Below are 21,493 nucleotides of genomic sequence, written 5' to 3' on the forward strand. Positions count from 1 at the left end.
TGTTCCTCGTCAGAATTGAGCTACACTCTCTAATCTATATTGTTCCATTCAATATGTTTTTATATGCAAAAGAAAAACGATGAACCCATACTGAATGTGTGCTACATCAGCTTAAACAAGTAAATATTTTACCTTAAAGTTTATAGATGGAAGAAAAACAGACCTGTTCAAAAAGTCAAATCTTTGGAACGTCTCTTTTAAACTGCGACATACTGACTGAGCAAATCTGTTTATCCATGTGTTAAACAGGTGTATTTTTACAAAAAAATAAATAAAATTCTATTCACAAATGTAATTAAAAAGACTGAAACTAATGTTTAATTTGTTAGTCAATTTAAAAGTAATACCAAACAAATGTCAGCTGTGCCTAAAAGCTGTATGAATAGTATTGAATGAGTGTGAAGATCATTCACATCTAGTACAATTGTGCAGCTGTTTAATCAAACTGTACTGAGTCAAATAAAACTGGACAAACACAATGAGGCTTCATGAACACGATTCTATCTATAAATGCATTTAAAATAATGACCTGGGCAGCTGAGCCAGCTTTGACTTTTGATTGGCATCCGATAATTATAAGAGGACCTTTTGTAGTAGTGTAAAGCATTGACAAGCGCCAGGTGCATTCAGTGATTTTCATCTCTGGCCTCCATAACCACAAGAGCCAAGGACGATTTTAGTGCAAATATTATTTTTTATTTAACCTTCATTTATCCAGGTAAGGCAATTGAGAACAGATTCATATTTGCAATACCAAGCTCGCGGTACAGTCTGCCGCACACCGCGCGATGCGGCCGAACCCGACTGAGCTGTCGCACAGGGGGGTTTGGCAACTGTTTTCATAAGTGGCCGATCAGTCTGCTACTGCTTTTGCCACGATTCAAAACTTTAATCACCAGTGCACAGTGTTGCGACATCGCATATTACAGCCAATCAAAATGCACATAAGCTTTCACTCACGCTAAAAATACATTTCCAGGTTTTTTTTGTTAAATATCCACACTCTCGCTTTTATTCTCCACACTCTCGCTTTTATTCTCACCCACATCAACTCTCTTGAGCAAACTGCTTCTTCCTTAACTATTAAGCTATCTTTTTATAATTTAATAAATGTGAAAAAGTACAATATAGTGTACATACAGCATCAAATGCCTATACAGCTGCACTGTTAATGGCGTCCATATATCCAGTAGCTCAATGTGCGACGGTGAGTCGGCAACTGTCATTTTTTTGTGATATCGAGTTCGACCGCAGTGTGCGACCGCCTTCACTTGTCGAACCTCCATTGCTACCTAGTGTAGCAGAGGCAGCTATTTCACCAAAGATCGAATTGCAGTTACTGCATGTAAACAGGGAATACACAGAGAAGTGTGAAAAGGTAGAAGGAACGAACATAGGAACGTAGAAGCAACCTGATTACTTTGTGCATGTAAACATAGTTAATTGTAAAAAAAAAAAAAAAAGAGGTTGCAAAGAATTCCGGATCCAGGCACTCAGTTAGGATAATATAAATGTAAAAAGGCTTATTTATTGAGAGCTCAAGCATTCAAAAACCCCAATGCCTATCAGCCCCCTGGCCTTCATCCGGGTGTTGGTTATGAAGGCAGAGAATAGACAGCAGAAACCAGTAAGAACGTCCGACAAAGATACAAACTGAGGAAATTTCTCAAAAAAACATACTTTAACTGCATACATTACTATCTTTTGTACACACAATTGAGTCATTGCACTGTCATAAATATTTTTTCTCCACCAAACTGCCATCTGCTGGACCTGGAGGGGCACTGCCCAACTTGACCCTAATGCACGCCACTAAACAGACAGATGCAGACACATTGGGCCTGATTTACTAAAGTTTTGTGTGTTCAAAAATGGGCGGAAACTTGATTGCTCACGAAAACAGATGTGGAAGGGGATCTACGTACTAACCAGGCGCACTGAAGATTGTGTCTGCCAAATGGGCAATATTGCACACACAGTTAATTTTGCATGCTGCCCTGAGACGAATTGTGGTGGCTGCTTTTTCGTCTTGAAATACCGTGTCTAAAAGGAAGTTGCAAACTGTGCGTGCGTAACGATGACTGCGCTACTGTGGCGAGTATGACATGTTTGAAAAATGAGAGGCGGTGGGGAGAATGGATCTTTTCCACTCGTGTCAACATTTTTATTTATTTTTTTTAATCCCAGACACAAAAATTATCGTAACATATTGTGTCTTCAGCAATGCAATTTTGGATCATCTGAATGATCTAAGGACAGACTTAAACCAATCACAAGAAGGATTTGTACCATATCGCCTGACATAACTCCTTACAAGTCAGCATTTCCTTGCGTCTGGGTCATTTCAGCGCACTCTGACAATTGGTGCTCTCCCAGAGCAGTTTTTTTAGTTGTTTTTTTAAATGGAGTGTTATGCAGGATTTGGCAGATACATTCTTAAATCAAAGAAATCATGTTTTTTATGCGGTTACTGGCTTTGGCAAAATTATCAATGTGATAGATTTCTTTTCTGTAACTCAGTACTATGTTCGCACCCACGTATAATACGCACCCCCAAAGTTGACCTCAAAATTCTGGAAAACCCTTCTACCTATGTATCATACATTTTTACAATGCGTGATTTTGCTTCTACCCATGATCAAAACGAAGTATCTGTATTTTTTTTTAGTTTTTTTCAAATAATTATTCTGAAGTTAAGCACTTTATTTGAACATATAATACTTTCTTTTTATTTACTTGCCCTTATTTTGAAATTCACAGCCCTGCTTTTATTTATCCATCCATCCATTTTCTGAGCCGCTTCTCCTCACTAGGGTCGCGGGCGTGCTGGAGCCTATCCCAGCTATCATCGGGCAGGAAGCGGGGTACACCCATCCATCCATTTTCTGTATCCCTTATCCTCACTGGAGCCTCTCCCAGCTGTTTTCGGCTGAGAGGCAGGGTACACCCTAAACTGGTCGCCAGCCAATCGCAGGGCACATACAAACAAACAACCATTCGCACTCACATTCACACCTACGGGCAATATAGAGTCACCAATTAATGCATGTTTTTGGGATGTGGGAGGAAACCGGAGTGCCCTGAGAGAACCCACGCAGGCACGGGGAGAACATGCAAACTCCACATTTGTGTGTTCAAAAATGGGCGGAAACTTGATTGCTCACGAAAACAGATGTGGAAGGGGATCTACGTACTAACCAGGCGCACTGAAGATTGTGTCTGCCAGGATTGAACCCGGGTCCTCAGAACTGTGAGGCTGACGCTCTAACCAGTCGTCCACCGTGCCGCCCTGCTTGTATTTAGTCAATGAAAAAACACACAGTTGTGCTAATATGTTTGATTACCCAGGCAGAATTTTTAAGATGTGTACAATTCTTTAAAGAAAACATGAAGGACCAGGCGAAACACATTGAATTTTATTTCAATGGGATTCAAATTAAACTTTCAATTATTTCAGAAAAGCATTATCATTAAGCAAAACATAACCATAAAGAAATGAATGATGGTTGTTGTTCAGTCATCAGTCATATTAAAAAATAATGATAATTTCACAAATTCTGCCTGGGTATGTAAACTAATAAGCACAATTGTACATATATGCAGTCATATGGACCCCTGTCATATTGGAATGAAAGTGTAGGCTGCACCTTTTTCATAACCTCTGGGTGGTGGTAGCACATTGGAATGCAAGTGTAAAGCTTTTTCATAACCTCTAGATGGCGTAATACATTTATAAAATGGGAAATTCTTTTTCATTTTCTCCTATACCCATGTATAATGCGCACTATTGACTTTTGACAATTGTTTTTGGGGGGGAGGGGGGGATGCACATTATACATGAGCAATTACGGTACATAACTTTAAACTTAATTTTACCCTTGCGGTGCTCTCCCAAATGTTCTATGGTGAAAACAATTACAGCTACTTAAAGCGCAAAACCCTTTTTAAAAAACGGTGTTCTCCGCCTCATTTACACCTGTTACCAACACAATATGTAAGAGAGCGTAAACAGACAATTTACAGCTCTATTTGGCATTTTCGTAAACGATTGCAATTTTATAGCTATCAAACAACAGTGTGCGCAATCTGTTAGAGTGAACACACAATTTAGCACCCGCTATTTGGGATCTTCGTAAATCAGGTCCATACTGTAGAAATTTCACATAGGAACCGCCAGACAGCATTTTTTCATAACGCAACATGAAATCATGTCAAGAGCTGGATTTCATTAGTTGTCTTGTCCTGTACCATCAGGGGAGTATTGCGAATTTGAATCCTCTGACTTACATAATTATATTCTCCCATAAAGTTGATTTTCAACATCAAAAGGACCTTTGAAGTACCATGGGACTGGATCACTGTCTAACCCACTCTCGAAGAGGCTGTCACAATGACATTAGGAAAGTCATGTGAATTAAAAGACTAGCAAACAGCTCTTGCCTTTGCTCTCTGTCCAATTTTTGTCAAAATGTCATGCTATGCTGTTTCCCCGAACGTGGAACAAGTAACTGTGTTAGGGTAACATCTTTGCTGCAAGGGCTGTAGCTAATATACATACTATTTGACAGATGTACTGTGTAACATTATCCACGTTAGCAATAAATCCATGTATCATTTGTTCTTTCCATTTTCAATTGGTAAACGAAAATCAAAGTACGGAAAAGAGAAAAAATAAGATTTTTCATATTTTAATTGTAGGCTCAGCTCAAAAACACTAAATAGAAAAATGGGTCAGAGGACTGAATTGGATTTTAATATAATGGACGACCCTAAGGAGGATAAGTGGTATGGAACATGGATGGATGGAGTTATAACCCAGAAGTTTAGTCAAAAGCATCTCTGTTATTTGCTTGTTAGCTGCCACAATCTGTCCGGACTGCAAGCCATCAAATGATCCATTTACCACATTAAATCAAAGACAAAAGTGTTTGAAGCATTAAAGTAGTCAGGAAAATAATGCGTTATGTCTGATATTGAAGATATGATCTCACTGTTTGACTGTCTGATTGCATTGTTTTAAGCTCATTTGTCATCACAAAACTCCACATGTGGACTTGGGGTGACTCACAACATTATTTTTGTTCTTCTTTCAGCTGTTAGGAATGATACAGTATATTCAGGGAACTGTGTGTATTGACTGATAGGTGGCGGCTAACAAGCTACCACTGTGGTATGACCAGTACGAAACGGCTGTCTGCCGTTTGCCTCAAGGGTGACTGCTGCCAGTCTCTAGCGTAATGGCCATCCTTGTACATGAGATATATATGGTGTTACTCGTTAAGATACATAAACTTTGAGGAAACGAATTGAGTCCCCACTCTCACAGCCATCGCGTCATGTGTTATTATTTTTGACAACATATCTTTACTAATACTCATTACCAAATTTCTGGGTCATATATACGAGAACAATTATTTAGCATCACACTCACTCCTGTGGCACGTTTTTTTTTTTTGTGAGCCTAAAATTGAGTTATGAAAAACTTTTGTTTTACATTAAAATACAAATACAAACTACTTTTGCACTTTTTCAATTTTTGATTGCCAATTGAAACTTGAAAGAATAAATGTTACACGCATTGCTCTAATTTAAAGAATGTTAACAAAAGTGTATATTGCTTGTGTGGTCTATCCCACACTATGCCTTGCAACTTTCTCTTGGGGTGAATTCTAAAAGCACAATTATGCCAGTATAAACGCCTACCACGAGCGTGTGTAAAACCATATTCGACAAAAGTCTAATTGTGTTTCGCTGCGTTCGTGTTAGGTGTGTAAACTTGGAGGCGATGCGAATATAGTAATCGAGTACTGTACTCGCGTCACTGTACTCGCGTCACTGTACTCGAGTCACTGACTTCCTCCTAACGTTCCAAAGCCTCAGGGAGTTAGCGCGATTGTCTGTCTTTGATAAGGTCCTAGTATGCGAGTGAATTGATTCCGTGCCCACAAAATGTATTTTTAATAAAGTTCACTCCCAAATACACGTGTTTGCTCCCATATCAACGTAACACGTTGAACGGGACCGTTTCTATCGATTTAATTTCATAGGGTTAAGTCGTATGCCATTTCTGAGGTGAGGAACTTTCGCGTGTTGTTATGTATCTTCCGGGACCAGGCCAGCCTTCTTTTTTTTTTCTTCTTTTCTTTGAAGTCCGCACAGTTAAACCTTAAACCCACTTGGTTTAGAAACGGCTTCTCTCAATTGTTGACACGTTATGAGCTGAGGCTGAACAAGTCGAGCAAGACAGCCATTTAGTTGAATGTACGGCTATGACTCGTCCAGCTTGACAGGACGAAGGCGCCGCGCCGGCTGCGTGTCGCGACTCAGTGGGCAAACTTTGAACGATTTCGAATGTGGCTGGCTGTCGGAGAACATGGATGGTAAGTTGGGAGCGAAGCTGTTCCACAGGCCCCCTCTCTCGGCCGCTTTGATGTGCTGCTGCTCAGCTTTGAAGTTGAGAACGCGCGAGGGGGGGTAGGGGGCTATGTTTATTGTTTGTGGGCGAGATAAGAAGCTTATATGGCTGTGTGCGCGAGCGCGTACACGTGACTCAGATTTAAAAAAAAAAAAAAAAATTTAAACCGACCTTTTTTTTCTTTTTTTCCCGTCTGTGCGTCTCCTATAGCTGGGGGGGAAAAGTGGGATGTATTCCACAAGCGGAGCCCCCTCCTCCTTGGGTTTACCTCTTCTGCATTCGGACACCCCCAGAGAGCTACATAGGGACCGAGCGTGCCACTTGTGAGGTCAGTTGAGTTGTTGAATGGGGGGGAAGGCGACGTTACGGTGTTTTGCTTGGAGCGAGGACACGCGCGGCCACCGCCGCGGATGCGCTGCATGCTCGCATTTGCTGCTGGATTACTTGCCCTGAGAGTTGCGGACTGCAGCTTTGCAAAAAGACAAAAAAAACAAACAAAAAAATGGAATAATGGCTCAACTTTTCAAATGGACTCCCGTTGGATAAGACCTGCGATGGTATGTTGCTTTTACGACGAGTTGATATTATAGTGCGTCCTGATCAAAACTACAAGTTTCTCGTACATCCGGCTGGGAAATTCAACTTGAAGCGAATAAAGAAATGTGGCCATTTTTTTATTTGTATTTTTTTTTTTTTTACAGGCAGAAACGCTGGCAGCCTTTATAAAGCCGTAATAGCCTCTATTGACAAGTACTTGGGTGATTGATCGCTAACGTTTACGCGCAAACGAGCCGATTTTCCCGCAGGGCTGCTTAGCCCGAGTCCAGTTTTACTCCCCTTTTAGGGTCACGTGGGATGTTCCGTACTCGGATGTCCGCGCGTGCCTGGAAAAAAAGGGTGCTGACAAAAAGTGTGGGCTCCGAATACAAAACGAGACCGTGTGAGTTTGCGTGTGTGCGTTTGATACCGGGCGAAGGGGTACGGTCGCAACTGGGAGTTAATTCGAAATGACGCCAGCGCCGTGGAAACACGTGTGAGGCACATCTGCCAGAATCCGGTTATGGTGAAGAGTTGATTCTCTGGTTTGTTTATTCTTCCGAAATGTTTGGATGTGACAGATCACTGCACGTTGAGAATGTGGGCTTCATTTGATCTCTCGTTTAGATTATAAATAGACCAATGAAACGGGAAAAAAAAAAAGCTTTTCATTTTCTGAACCTATTGAGTTTTGTTTTGGGTTTAAAAAAAAAAAAAAAAAAGAGGGACTGTTTACTTGATGTCTTCCTTTGAAGTTCAGCAGGATATGGCTTTGATTAGATCAATACTTTGTGTGTTTCAGAGTGAAGAGGAGCTGAGAAGCTCCCCCGCTGCTTTTAGAGAGTGAGTAGGATTAGGCTGGAGCTCAGTGGAGGCACCACGGCACTCTCACTTTGGCAACCGGAGCCGGAGCCATGAGCGGGGCGCTTACGGAGCACATCAGCAGTAGCTTCCGAGAAGATGCTCCTCGTCCTCCGGTACCGGGAGAGGAGGGAGCGTCGTCATGCTACATACCCAGCCGGTCTGGAAAAATGAAAGCCCTTAACAAGGTTAAAGATACCCCCGCTGCCGCCGCGCTCCCCGGCTGCACTCCAAGGAGGAACGAGGATGGACTCGGGGAGCCGGAGGGAAGTGCGTCCCCAGACTCGCCACTGATCCGATGGACAAAGTCTTTGCATTTTCTTCTTGGCGATCAAGACGGTGCTCACCTATTTAGAACCTTTTTGGAGCAGGACAATTGCGTGGACACCTTGGACTTCTGGTTCGCATGCAACGGCTTCAGGCAAATGGACTTAAAGGATACCAAAACACTGCGAGTAGCCAAAGTTATTTTCAAACGGTACATCGAGAACAACAGCATCGTTGCCAAGCAGCTCAAACCCGCCACCAAGACCTTCATAAAGGATAGTATTAAAAAGCAACAGATAGACTCTGCCATGTTTGACCAGGCACAGACAGAGATCCAGTCCAACATGGAAGAGAACGCTTACCAGATGTTTTTGACCTCTGACATATACCGCGAATATGTGCGCACTGGCTGTGAGAACGCAGCTTACGCGAATCACGGCACGCTCGGCAGCCTCAAGCTAATGTGTGGATACCTTCCACCTCTTATGGAGGAAGAGGAGTGGAGCTGTCATGACCTGAAGGCAAAGGCGTTAGGTTCTGTTGTCGGACTTTCTGCTAAATCCCTGAGGGCGACTGCTACCAGCCGGACAACAGCTGAAATTCTGGAGAACAGTTGCAGGTAAGAACAATGTTTCCTCAAGGATGTGCGTCTTACGTGTTTCTTCAGAAGTTTTCATTGGATACTTTACTCACGTCAGTTCTTGTAAAGAGCGGGGGGAAGAGACAGGTTGATCAAAGGGTCCTGGAATAACATTCTTTATGTTTGTGCCCTCCTGCCATGCAGTTAGTTACGGGGTAAGCGGGTGGGGGGTGTATTGGGTACAAAAACATCAATGGAGCTGAGCCTTCCTTTTAAGTCAACAGTGTCTTGCAGGTAACTCTCTGCTGGCTTACTCAAGTTTCTTGTGCTTTGAAAGCCTTCCTCCGGTCCAGGCATGACTTCACACACCGAGTGCCAAACTACTACAGCTAAATGGGGGGGGGGGGGGGGGGAAGTTTTTTTCAGTTCAGCAGTACGGTTTTCTTTCTTTGACAGTTTTAAGTATAAATAGCCAGCAAGCATAATCCTCAAATGTCTATCACCAAAACAAATACTGGTCACTAGTTACTAACTATTTCTAGAGACATAATGTTTTTGTTGAAAAGGTGTTTTGGACAATAATCCGTGCTCTGTATTAATAGCTAAACAATTCTTCAAGGAATACAGAAACATAGAACAGCACTTGTCCCGTCTGTGGTGCTGTTGCCATGCTCAGCGTTCATTTAAAAAAAGTTGGTTATTTATTTGGATGTCAGTGTCAATGCTAAGTTAGGACCCAGTAAGCAAAGAGGTTGTTGATGCGTGTAGCTTATTTGGTTTAGTTTTTAGTGAAAAATGACATACCATTCACAAGGCCACATTTTCTCCCTTGTCTGTAGGTCGACCCGTTTCCATTTTAAACATGTGGAACTCATTTTGGCACTGCACAGATTCTCTGTTCTAGTGTTGTTTTTTTCTTCTTCTTAGATCTCCCATACGCAACTCCAGAGTGGCAAAACATCCTCTATTCAGTTCCAGTTTCTGCCACTACTTGGTGTGCAACTACAATTCAATACTTTATCTTTTTTGTTTGGGAAATAAATTGCTAGTGAAACCAAGTATGCTTTGCAGGGAGAGACAAGAGGGGGAAAAGGGGGAAGACAGTAAGGGGGGTCGTGGAAGGAAGAAAAGAGATGGGAGAAAGAGAGTGGGGGTGCAGAAAGCCCAGCTGTGCTAAATACCTGACTCTTTGCGCGGACCTTCCAAAGGTCAGGTTTGTGCTTGGGGCCTACAGCTTTAGTCATGCTGGGGTTCTCCTCTCAGCACTCCCAGCAGAAGGGATTCTCATAAAGAAAGGGGCCCTCCTACCCCCTTTCCCTCTCCCCCACTCTGCAAAAGCTCAAGTTCCCCCTTCCTCCTCTTCGCCTCTCTTCCTCATCCACCCCCTTCACCACTACAACTGGAATGCAACACAGCAGGAGAGTAGATAGTCACACAGAAAGACTTGAGGAGAGCGAGGGAGTTTGGGAAAGGGAGGATTCCCAGACTGAAGGGAGCAAATGCTAGAAAGAATGATGGCATGAAATAAAAGGGAGAGACAGATCTCTTAATGTGGATGACAGTGTTGTGCTAATGACTCATATTACACAAATCTACTGAGGATGTCAACAAAACAAACTTCAAGTTGTCCCGTTTATCTTCCTAATTGGATTGAATGCGCATCAAGAAGCAAACATCAATCCTGTGACATGTTCTCACAGACACTGCTTTGCAGTGCAAAATTGAAAAACAGCACATTCAAATGTCAATTCTCTTTTTGTTCACAGGGCACACCGGCGAGGAGACAATGCCAGCCCGTATTTCGTCAACTCTGGCTACATCTTGGCTCCTGCCACCAGTGCCAATGACAGTGAGATCTCCAGTGATGCTACGACTGATGATTCGATGTCGATGACAGACAGTAGTGTGTAAGTGTTTTTTTAATTCATATGCGCTCCTCGGGAGATAACGTAGCAAGTCACTAACTGGTCAAATTTCTGTGGATGTTATTTCCATTTTCTCAATGTGTTTGGAAACACACATTCAAGACACTTCCAGGAAATCAACCGGGGGTATGAAGAGTAATATTGGTCTTGTAGATCAACAGACTCAACTTTTCTTTGTAGCTGGCAGCTGAAGCATGTTCAAAAAAAAAAAGGGCCAGTGAATAATTAAATTAATTAAACAGGTAATACAATTAATGTGTCGTTGTCATGGCCTCAAGGGAGAGAACTGCCTAAGCCATTTTGTCTAAAGACCTTTTTGAGGTTTTATTTTCTGATGCATTACATGTGGGGGAGAAGGACGAAAATATGATTGTCTTGATGTGGGTGGGGACGTTGCTTCATATTCCTCAAAGTTGAAATGCAGCCCTCCCACCCACCCTTCTGCCACAACAGACCTATTTTTTTCCTTCGTATTATCTAATCGCTCTTCTCTTTGAAGAGCTAAAGGAGAGGGGGAGGGAAATGGCCATTTGGGCCTCAAGACAAACTCATTGAAAAATGTTGGCACCAAATGAAAGGAGGCTTACTCACATGGTGGGTCGGTTTCCTGCCACTGGCCTCTGTGGCGTGCTGAGATCATGTGTCTGCAAGGCTTTCACAGGGGTTACTCATTGATAGACCTTGGGACAGAGGAACTCCCCCCTGGCCAGACTGGTGCACCCCCAAAAACCACTTCCATCGTGACCCAGCCCTCCACAGCGTCTCCCTTCCACCCTCCAGAGCCCGTTGCGGGAGTGGTAGGGCTCAAAGTGCAAGAGAGTGAGAAAATAAAGTGCGTGGAGTATAAAGGGCTTAACTGAATCGCTTTCAGCCTATTGTTGGGTGAGGGGGGCTTAGGGGGATAAAAGGGTGGCTGGCTGCTTTGAAAATGACTTGCACAACTGAATAGGAGATCCCCATAAAGTAAGGGCCCATGAACCCATGAAAGAGTATGTCTGTTTTCTCTTCCAAAACTTACACAAAGCATCAAGCTGCCAAATTGTCTCACCAGTGTGCAGACTGTTTGGGTTGATTAAAAACACAGCGAGTAGGGCATTTGCTCGATATTGCGTTGATAAAAGTAGGTTTCCTTGTCACCCTATCTTTTTTAGTTTGGCTTTTCCTCACTTTTCTTTGAGGAAGGATGACTTGTTGGTGAGTGGAGAGAGAACAGTTCTGCGAGAGGGGCACTCATCTACCATTAAAAAAAAAAAAATGGATTGTGTAATAATGCCCGCCTGGCTGTAATATGTATGATAACGATTTCAATAATGATTTTTTTTATACCGCTTGATGAATATGACTGTGTGTCAAATGTCATATTCTTGTAGTTCTCACCAAGGTCTGCGATACACATCTCTCCTGTCAAGGACTACACTTCTTTTGTCTATCCACCCAAATGGATTTCAGTAATTCAAAAACAGCTTCCTGCTCTTTCATTCGAGGGAACAATTTGATTAGTGGGTAAAAGGCACTCTGCAAATTTGAACCTTAATTTCCCAGATAAAGAACAAGAAGAAGAGGGTTTTGGGTGGGGGGATTTGATGGAGGGCTTCAGTTTTTGCTTATATCTTATTTATGGATTTACTTGGACGCAAGGGAATGTTGCAGCACCAACTTCAAACATTACCTTATCTTACAAACCAGCCTTTTGATGTTGCTCAGATCAGAGGCTCACAGTAAAGCGCTTGCCAAACGAAGATGGCAGTGGGTGCATATGTGCATGACTGTGAGATTTCAAAGCAGTAGCAGAAAAGTAGCGCTTGGGCTAGGTCAGATACTTCTGAGCAGCCAAAACGGCCAAGATAATTGGCTCATCTTAAGTGGCAACTGACTCAAAAGGGTAGAAAACTGGAGAAACTCAAATTCCCATAATAATTACCTAATTGTCAGCAGGCTAGAATGTCTTCCTAATGTCAGTGATACAGAAAATCTTCTAACCAGCTATTGAGATTAGTGCATAGTATTTCATTTTATTAAGGAGTGCTGTCAAAGTTGACAAGGACTAATCTTATCAGTAGGCTCTTTTGAAGTCGTCCCCGGGAGGGTGTTTAGCATATCTCACCCATTGTTCTGCTGGGTTTTGTGATGTGTGTTTTTGTTGCCTTGGCTTGAAAGATGTGAGGCCTTTTGACTTTTTCTGTAGCGTGACGACTAGTGGTACGCCATTGGGGGATGTTGTGTTTGTCACTTTGCTGATGAACTGCTGCCCAGCTGTTTCTTTTTCCACAACAAAGATTGACAAATGCTTCTAAATACCAGCAGTTGACAAGGAAGTTGTGGTGTCAGTAGCAGAGAATCGGCATCCGATAAGTTTAGTTTATTTAATTTTAAACGTTGATGTATTTTTTTTTTTTTTACATTACAGAGATGGAATCCCTCCTTATAAGCTGGCCCCCAAGAAGCATCTCCAGCGAGAGATGAATCGCAGTGTCAAGATCAATGGCCAGGTTACACTTCCCCACTTTCCAGTAAGTCTTTTTAAATATTCCCTTTTTGTAGCATGTCGTACCGTTAGAAGATGTTGTTGGAAGTTATCGTATTGTTTCTGTCCCGCAACATGCAAAAAGCATAGATAGTTGTTGGAGGGAGGCCTTTTCACCACCACCTGAGCTCTTGCCCTGCTGTTGCAGTGTTAAAGAAAAGATTAAATACACACAAGCTACCTAAATGGTGGAAGGTCAAAACCTCTGCTCTTTTCAGATGTGGATCTATTTGAAAAACAAAAATAAAAATAACTAAATTTAGTGTGTGCTTTCTGTGCGTGCACTTTACAGTGCTGTTTGGTCCTCATTTTCCCCTCCTCGCTTTTCTCTGTTTCAATCTCTTTTTTTTCCCTTTCCCACTTGCACTCTTTTAATGTTTCCCTCCTGATTTGGAGATGGCTCTGACTCCCATGATGTACCAGCCCTAGGCGGGGGGGGGGGGGGGGGGGGGGCATGTAGGACTGGTGCTCCTTTGCCAGCAGCTTCACTTGCCTTTCTTCTTATCCCTTCATCGTGTATACAAAGAGATGAGAGAAAAACAAAACAAAAAAGTCAAAATCAAGAAAGCCAGTGTTCCAAATAACAGAAAAGAGGGGGTGCATATATTGAAAGTAGGATAATGTGACTAGAGTATCTCTGAGCTGCCCTGCATGCAACTTGGAAATGAATTGCTACTTTGCCTTAGATCGTCCCGCTATTTGACTCTTGTGTCGTCTCCTTGCCTTTGTCCTGCTCCCTCACTGTCACCACTGCCACCTTACAATCGCACATTCTCAGTCCTTATTATTTTCATGCTGTTAATTTTGTCGCACTTCTTTCATTTTCGTCCCTTCTTTACTCGCTCCCTCTTTTCCGTCAATATCTGGCTTTTATTCGGAGGTTTGAAGCTGTGTGTCCCTCCCACCCCTGATGCGCGTTTGATGTTTGACAAGGGCCCTTTGAAGTGTGCTGACTTCAGACGCTGCCTAGCTGATGGCTTGGTTGGGCTACAGAGGGTGCAGGCAGGGGGCCTCCCCTCCAAGCAATGAACCAACTGCTACCCAGCAGTCTGGCACTGCCAAGGGCACTGGCCATGGGGAAATCTGGGGTGTGATGGGCAGTAAAGAGGGTTCAGGTTTGTGAGGGCAAGGGCATCTGGATCATGCTTTTTGGAATAGTTGGAGGATTTTTGGAACAAGACTGGATTAGGACAAGGGCAGCGGATTAATGTGCCATATTGCATCTGTCAGGAACACGTCGCAGTTATATATTAAAGTGTCCTTCCCACTGTGTTTTTTTATCCTTTAGAGGACACATCGTCTGCCTAAAGAGATGACCCCTGTTGAGCCTGCATCATTTGCTGCCCAACTCATAACGCGGCTTGAGAAACTGAAGCGAGAGCAAGAAACCATGAGCTCTTTGGCGGAGAGGCTACAGCAGATCCAAGAGGTAGACACACACACACACGCACACCTCTACATTTCCTCTAGAGATTCATCTGTATGATAATTGCATATCACAATTATATTGACCAGAATTATGACGGTTGTCTGTGTTATGATATTGTTAAAAGAAATGCCCCCCCACCCCAAAAAAAATCACATGTAAACGGAGTGAAAGGATTACAATTGTATTTTATTTTGAATGCAAAAACACATAAAAATGAGAACTCGTATGTTGCCTCCCTCATTCCCTTCATTCTCTTCGTCCAGGTCAATTATCTTGTAATAATTGTCCGTCTGCTGTTATAAAAACTGAAATACGGCCACACTTGTGCCCTAATGCTTTTTCGTAGGAGAAGCCAAATCACCATTTTTCGTAACACTGTAGCATATGTGTCTGAGGCCCTCTTCTTGACTGTCTCACCCTCGCTATCTACAGTTTTGATTTGTTTGTTTGTTGTGGTGCAGAAAATAAAGAAAGACAAGATGCTTAATACGGGTGTAATGATTACAATTTGAAACAGTAATCCAATCTGTCTTAAACGCTATGAGCTTATTGGGAAACTGTAAACTGTTACATCCCATCTGCACAACAGTAGTTAGTGTTTAAGGTACAACAGCCGTTATGCCAGATTTGGCATGTCAAAGAACAGGGATGAAGCCTAGGGATTTAAAAGTCTGTCTGCTTCTTCCCTTTTCCACTATGTCCCCCAGTTTTTCATCCAGTGTAACTTTAAAACTTGGGTTTCTAGATACTCTTGAAGTTTCTTCAAATAGTTAGCACTTAGCTTCTCTCTAGTGGCACGTTTGCTGAATATGTGTAGTGCCAGTCTCTTTGTTATGCATAGGCACACTGCATTATAGATGAAGCACACCCAAAGCCTGTTAGCGATGATAACAGTCTGGCAAAAGGAAATTCAAATCAAGTTATGCAAGCTTTTACTCTCGCTGACTTCTGAGGATTATAGATATAAGTTGGTGTAAGTTGAAACATACATTTCTCAGCTTTCTGCCTTCCCCCACGTGCGACTGTGTATAAATGTTTCTTTAAACGCATCATTGTTTTTATTTTATTTTTTGCCTGCCCAGGAGGAGGAAAAAGAGGAAAGCACAGATCTCTCCAGCAACATTACCCTCCATCACCCTCTTCTTCCATCTGGTAACCAATGTGAGGAGGACCCCCAAGCTATCCTCGATGATCATCTATCACGGGTCCTGAAGACACCTGGCTGCCAGTCACCCGGTGTGCTTCGGCACTCACCGCGCTCACACTCCCCAGAACGGACAGGTGCCTTGGTATCCTCAGGCCATGGGTCCTTCTTCGGTGCTTATCCTGGTGCTGCTCTGATGTCTGGCCGGCAGTCCACAAAACACACCCATCACCACTATATCCACCATCATCATGCTGGGCCTAAGACGAAGGAGCAGATTGAGGTTGAGGCAGCTCAGCGTGTACAGTGCCTCTGCCCTTCAGGAGGCGCCAATTACTCAGACTTTACCCCTGTGTGAGTGTCAATCAGAACGTGTAGTCAGTCACTGTCACCGTTGCATTTCACCAAATGGTCCTCGGTATCTTGAAATTTTTAGTCTTGAAGTTCTTTCTTGATGCTCCTCTCTTTTTCACTAGTCGCTGCAGCACTTTGTCAAGACGGCAAGTCAGATCCTCCAATGAAGGTTTGTCGTCAACATGCCTTCCGCTTGATACCACTGACCGGTCTCAAAATGTTTGGCAGTGGATTCTGGAGAGTGAGAGACAGGGCAAACACAAGCCTCACGGGTAAGTGTCTGTCAAACCACTAGGGCCGCTACAGAACAGTAGTATCATGAGTTCATACTCATGTGGGCCTTTTTTTTTTTCACAGTTACCCCGGCCTTAAGAAGCCCAACCCCCTTGATTTCAAGACCCTGCCTGCTCGAACTCACTCGTTATGGGGTGGGGGTGGCATTGGTTCTGGGGCTAACCTTCGTGGGCACCACCCTGGGCATCCATTTATACAGGACCCAGCCATGCCGCCGCTGCCCCCACCAAACACTCTAGCGCAGCTTGAAGAGGCCTGCCGTAGACTGGAGGAGGTCTCCAAGCCACCAAAACCGAGGTAGGACTACGCTAACACTCAGATATGACATGAAATAAATTCATCTAAATGGTGTCCAGTGATCAAACAGTTTTGAATACTCATGATCAATTTATCTAATTGACTTTAAAAGGCATTCAACAGCGGCCGTCGGCCTCAGAGATCAGAGCCATCCAGCCACAGCCTTCCCTGCCGGAGGAAGCTCTCTTGCCAGTCTTGGACTACAAACGGACGAGTAAGGATTTCGCTCTTGTTAAATTCGATTTTCTTCACTTTCTTTCCTACTTGAAGTTTTTCACAACTTATTTCCCCTTTTTTTTGTGCTCCTCATTTCTATTTCTTTAGTCTTTATTATCATCCTCTCAGGGACCATTTACACGACACTGCTTGTAATAGGAACTGTTAAAAACTGTATGGTTGCTCATTCACACGATGACTGCATTTTGGAGAGGAAGCACACAAATGATTTTACTATATGTAAACACTGAAAGATGCATCTTTTCTAAAATAGAGGACATGCACATTGGAAGCGCATTGTATTCATTCACGAATGGTCGAAGTTAGTCACGTGTGTCGCTCAAGATGAAGAAATTTACTGTGACTAGAGAAGACCACTTACCCCCATAACTCTGAACCCAACCCTAATATAGTACATTATAGAAAACACTCTTGGAAAAGGCCAAAGATGTAAGCAGTTGGTGTGCGCATGTGGTAGGAACACATGCATATGACAGTGCCTTGGGGTGTTTTTGCAGCTGTGTGTGAATTAGGATTGTCTTAAAATCATTATATGTGTAACTTTACAACTTGTTTGTTCTCATGTAGACATTCAGCCAGGATTTAGGGCCATATTTTCCCATTCGTGCGAAAGTCTTTTTTTTTTTCTTATATTTTCCGCCCCTGGCTTGCGTATCATGGAAATGTGTGCACAGCCACCAAAGAGGCGTGGCCCGTTGAAGTCTGTGGCTGGCTTTAAATCATGGAGCATGGAGTTCTCCTGAGACTTTTGAATATCATAGAAATCCATTTGGAACATATAGCACAATTTAAATACGAAAATACCTTCCATAGCAGATGTGTCGTCGCCAATGAGATCTGTGCACCGCTCTGTCTAACATGGTACACTTTGAAGGAGAGCATTTATTTATTTTTTATTCTAAATGAAATAAATCCAGTAAAAGTAATTTCATCATAATACCGTGGTCATGAAAGAATGCATGTTTTGGAGGTCCATCAATAAAACAGTGCGTACGTGCCATTCTGTAGCTCATCGGTGCCCCGCAACCATAGTCACTTTAACATATTTGACATCTGACATAGAAGAAATTAACAAATGATTCAATATCATACTCACCATTGCACCATTACAATGACTGTAGTGGGAGCCATGCGCTTTAAAAAAAAAAAAAAAAAAAAAAACTCCAACCCACCAGCAGCATATTTAAAGCGAAAAGCTTCTTGCTGGTGAAAAAAATGTCAGCTGGCGTGGATGTTTTTCATCCTATTCATATTCATTCATATGATATGCTGACATTCGCCAGTCTGCATAATGTGGTAGGGACACATTACGGCCGTTGGGCAATCAATCGATGAGCGTAGGTGAATATTATGGGTCAGCTGTGTCCTGCACCAACAGCAGGAGTCAGCCGTCGGCAGGCAGTTACCTGTCTCAAAATGCGCAATATGATGTTTCACCTTCACGGGGCGCTTGACTTACTACAGCCTCTGGAGTGCGGAAGACGGAAAGGGCTTGATTCCACAGGAGCATGCACGCCGTGCTAAGTTTGGGAAATGGAATGCCCACATTTTAGGGTTGCCCCACCCAGGGTGCGTACCTGGCTTGTGGGTGCGTAAATGACAGATTTGAGTGGGCAGGTAAATGTGCACAGCCTTTTCTGACTTGCACACACAGGGGAATCTGACCCATGACCCTTAGTCCCTGAACAACCTTCTCTTTCTTATTAAGATTTCTTATTTAAGATTAAGATTGAATGTAGAATTTTAACCCACCTACAAAGTCATCCACCTCATATTCATCACTGGAAGTGAACCAGTTAGCTTGCCCATTCAATTTCTAAAACGTCTGTATTGCCATCTGTTTAATGCCATCGTCTACTAAAAAGAAATAGCACCAAATAGTAGAGATGTTTAAAGCATGTCTTATTTTTTTCGACACAGGTCAAATGAACTAATGGTCACCTACTTCTTCTGTGGTGAGGAGATTCCTTACCGGAGTGTGATGAAGACCCACTGCCTCACCTTGGGACACTTTAAAGAACAGCTTAGCAAGAAAGGCAACTACCGGTAAATACACCACCGACACCATAACCATGTACGCACTGTACACCAGTATGTAATCATGCTCATTCACACTCCTTCACGAGCCTTCGAAGTAAAAAGGACTTTTAGGCTGTATTTTCACTGCAGTTCCAAGTACCCACTTCTGATTTGCCAAATGCCCCATAGAAAGCCTTTTTGGGGAATATATTTCCAGTGCGGCGGCACGGTGGACGACTGGTTAGACCGTCTGCCTCACAGTTCTGAGGACCGGGCTTCAATCCCCGGCCCCGCCTGTGTGGAGTTTGCATGTTCTCCCCGTCCGTGCCTATGTAGGTTTTCTCCGGGCACTCCGGTTTCCTCCCACATCCCAAAAACATTCCATGGTCGGTTAATTGAAGGCTCTAAATTGCCCGTAGGTGTGAATGTGAGTGCGGATGGTTGTTTGTTTGCATGTGCCCTGCGATTGGCTGGCAACCAGTTTAGGGTGTACCCCACCTCCTGCCCGATGATAGCTGGGATGGGCTCCAGCACTCCCGCGACCGTTGTGAGGAGAAGCGGCTCAGAAAATGGATGGATGGACATTTCCAGTGCACTATTTTAACATTCATGGAACACATGAAACAATCCACTTGTGCAGATGTCCAAATTGCACGTATGTAACTAAATAAATGACTCAAAACTGGTCAGTGACAGCACTGAAGTAAAAAATTATTAGTAAATGGTAAAATATCAAACATTACATAAGTTTAGTTGGCCTTGACTGACTCTTCCTCCCTCTGGTTTAAATGAAGGTAACCGCAACTGTACTCCACTGGCCTCAATTATTGTCACTATTTTTAATGGACACACCTCTAGTGACCATATTTAAAGGGCTGCACTTTCACTGTAGATTAGATTAGATATTTGAGAGCCGATAATAGCTCAGATTTTTGTTCACATTTGGAAGAGGCCTGATTTCATTGAGGATGATTGAGGACATCCAATTCTCTGCATTTTATTTGTCTGGACACTGCCATAGCACATTTTCGAATTGTGCCATCACTCGAACCATGCAGTGTAAATCCATCGTTAGGTGTCTGCTGCGTTGATTGTTATTGGTCATGTGCTTGTAAGCTGAGAACGGAGTGTGAAGTACTGGAGCCTTTTAGTTGAAAAGAAACTGGGCTGATCCACTGAAGGGGGTGGGGGTTCGGCAGCAATTTTGTTTGCACATCTGGTACTAATTTCCATGCTAAGGCAGCCTTAATAAAATGTCTTTGAAGCCTGATCCATTTTATTTCGTGCACAAAGACTGAGAGGCCTTCAAATTCCTCTTCCCCCATTATTGCATCAGGCATTAAAATCAAATGGTGTAAGCACCATTCTCTGTAGCTCCCGCCAACGTCAGATAAGGAAATCCTTAAAAGAAATATGCATTTGACTGTTTCATTAAATGTAGTGGCCAACCAATGAAAAACATGAATAAATGCATCATTTATCAATAGTTACTTTGTCTCTGTGCCATCAACATGAGGTTGCAGGCACATCTGTTTGTTAGGAGATAGAAACAAGTCGTTGCACCCCCGTTAACGCAAAATTCTTTAGCAAGAGCAAAGAAGAGGGAGGCGGACATGAAGAGTTTGGCTTCAATGGCAGCAGAATGTGTGGAGTTGGTTAATTTGGACATGGCACTGGTACAACAGAGAACAGTATGCTGCAGCTCTGCCAGACAATATTGGTGCCAGATGTTGCAAAGAGAGAGAGAAATTCTACCACATATAAAACATGTTCCAATGGAAAGGCTCCGTCTGTCTCTCTTGTGCACTGAAACAAAATGATTACTTTGAGGCGTTTGTGACAATGAAGCGTTACGTTAAATTCAGCCATCGTAGAGAGGTCAAACATTGAGCAGATCTTTTTTTTTTTTTTTTTAATGAATGAAGATGGGCCGCGAAGTCTAACAAAACAATCACAACTTTCACACCAGTCGCATAGCTGCACAAGAGCCCTGTAGTTTGTGCTCATACCACCTTCATTTTTGCATGCCCCTCACCCATGTACATGTGGCATTAAATGACTTTGAGGTGAGAAATGGCTAATAAAAATACAGAGCCTTTACTTTTTTTGGTATTGTGAGTTATGGCACATGTAAAATAGAGTAAAAATGAGTTTGTTTTTTTTTACATTAGAAAGCTTATCATTAAATCGCCTCCTGCTGATCTGAGTCTGGCTTGAAAGTAAAAAGGAGACGTCATTAGGAGCCTTGGCTTCATAATAACTGGGAGCAAACTAACCCTGGGAGTTATCGCAGCTTGAGAGAAGAAGAGTGGGAAAGCTTGGTGACCCTTGACCTCCAGGAGACACCTCCCACCTCCCTGGGTAAAGCCCCTCGGGCTCTGCCCAAATCCGATGAATTGCTCCCACTCGCTGCGTCAGGACAGCCTCCACTCCACATCCAAGCCTTTTTCCTCAGTTCTCTGCTGGGGATTGGTATGCTCCCAAGTGTGTTTGTGTGTGTAAGAGAGGAACATGGGGATCATATGTGCTCATGTGCAAGCAGCGGAGTGTGCTTATGCAGACTCGGAGGCACCTGAAATGTCAACCTATGTGACAGAAAAGGCCTACATT

At 43.1% G+C, this 21,493-nt stretch overlaps 1 protein-coding gene across 5 annotated transcripts in view; it reads left to right on the forward strand.

The window, feature by feature from the left end:
• LOC133476538 (axin-2-like) overlaps positions 1–21,493 on the forward strand; it is a 47,828-nt gene that overhangs the window by 24,131 nt on the left and 2,204 nt on the right. The window contains exons 1-11 of one of the 5 annotated variants that reach the window (XM_061770067.1): positions 6,167–6,380; positions 6,626–6,972; positions 7,755–8,699; positions 10,427–10,567; positions 12,993–13,095; positions 14,398–14,538; positions 15,621–16,036; positions 16,159–16,308; positions 16,394–16,627; positions 16,740–16,841; positions 18,785–18,910. In XM_061770067.1, coding sequence (XP_061626051.1) covers positions 7,867–8,699; positions 10,427–10,567; positions 12,993–13,095; positions 14,398–14,538; positions 15,621–16,036; positions 16,159–16,308; positions 16,394–16,627; positions 16,740–16,841; positions 18,785–18,910 — 2,246 coding nt within the window. In that variant the 5' untranslated portion in view covers positions 6,167–6,380; positions 6,626–6,972; positions 7,755–7,866. Of the gene's footprint in view, positions 1–6,166; positions 6,381–6,625; positions 6,973–7,361; positions 7,498–7,754; positions 8,700–10,426; positions 10,568–12,992; positions 13,096–14,397; positions 14,539–15,620; positions 16,037–16,158; positions 16,309–16,393; positions 16,628–16,739; positions 16,842–18,784; positions 18,911–21,493 lie in introns of those variants that run through there. The other 4 variants (XM_061770070.1, XM_061770068.1, XM_061770071.1 and 1 more) reach the window with 4 other exon arrangements.

Source organism: Phyllopteryx taeniolatus, chromosome 4 (assembly GCF_024500385.1).
Source record: "Phyllopteryx taeniolatus isolate TA_2022b chromosome 4, UOR_Ptae_1.2, whole genome shotgun sequence".
NCBI classification, from domain to species: Eukaryota; Metazoa; Chordata; class Actinopteri; order Syngnathiformes; family Syngnathidae; genus Phyllopteryx; species Phyllopteryx taeniolatus.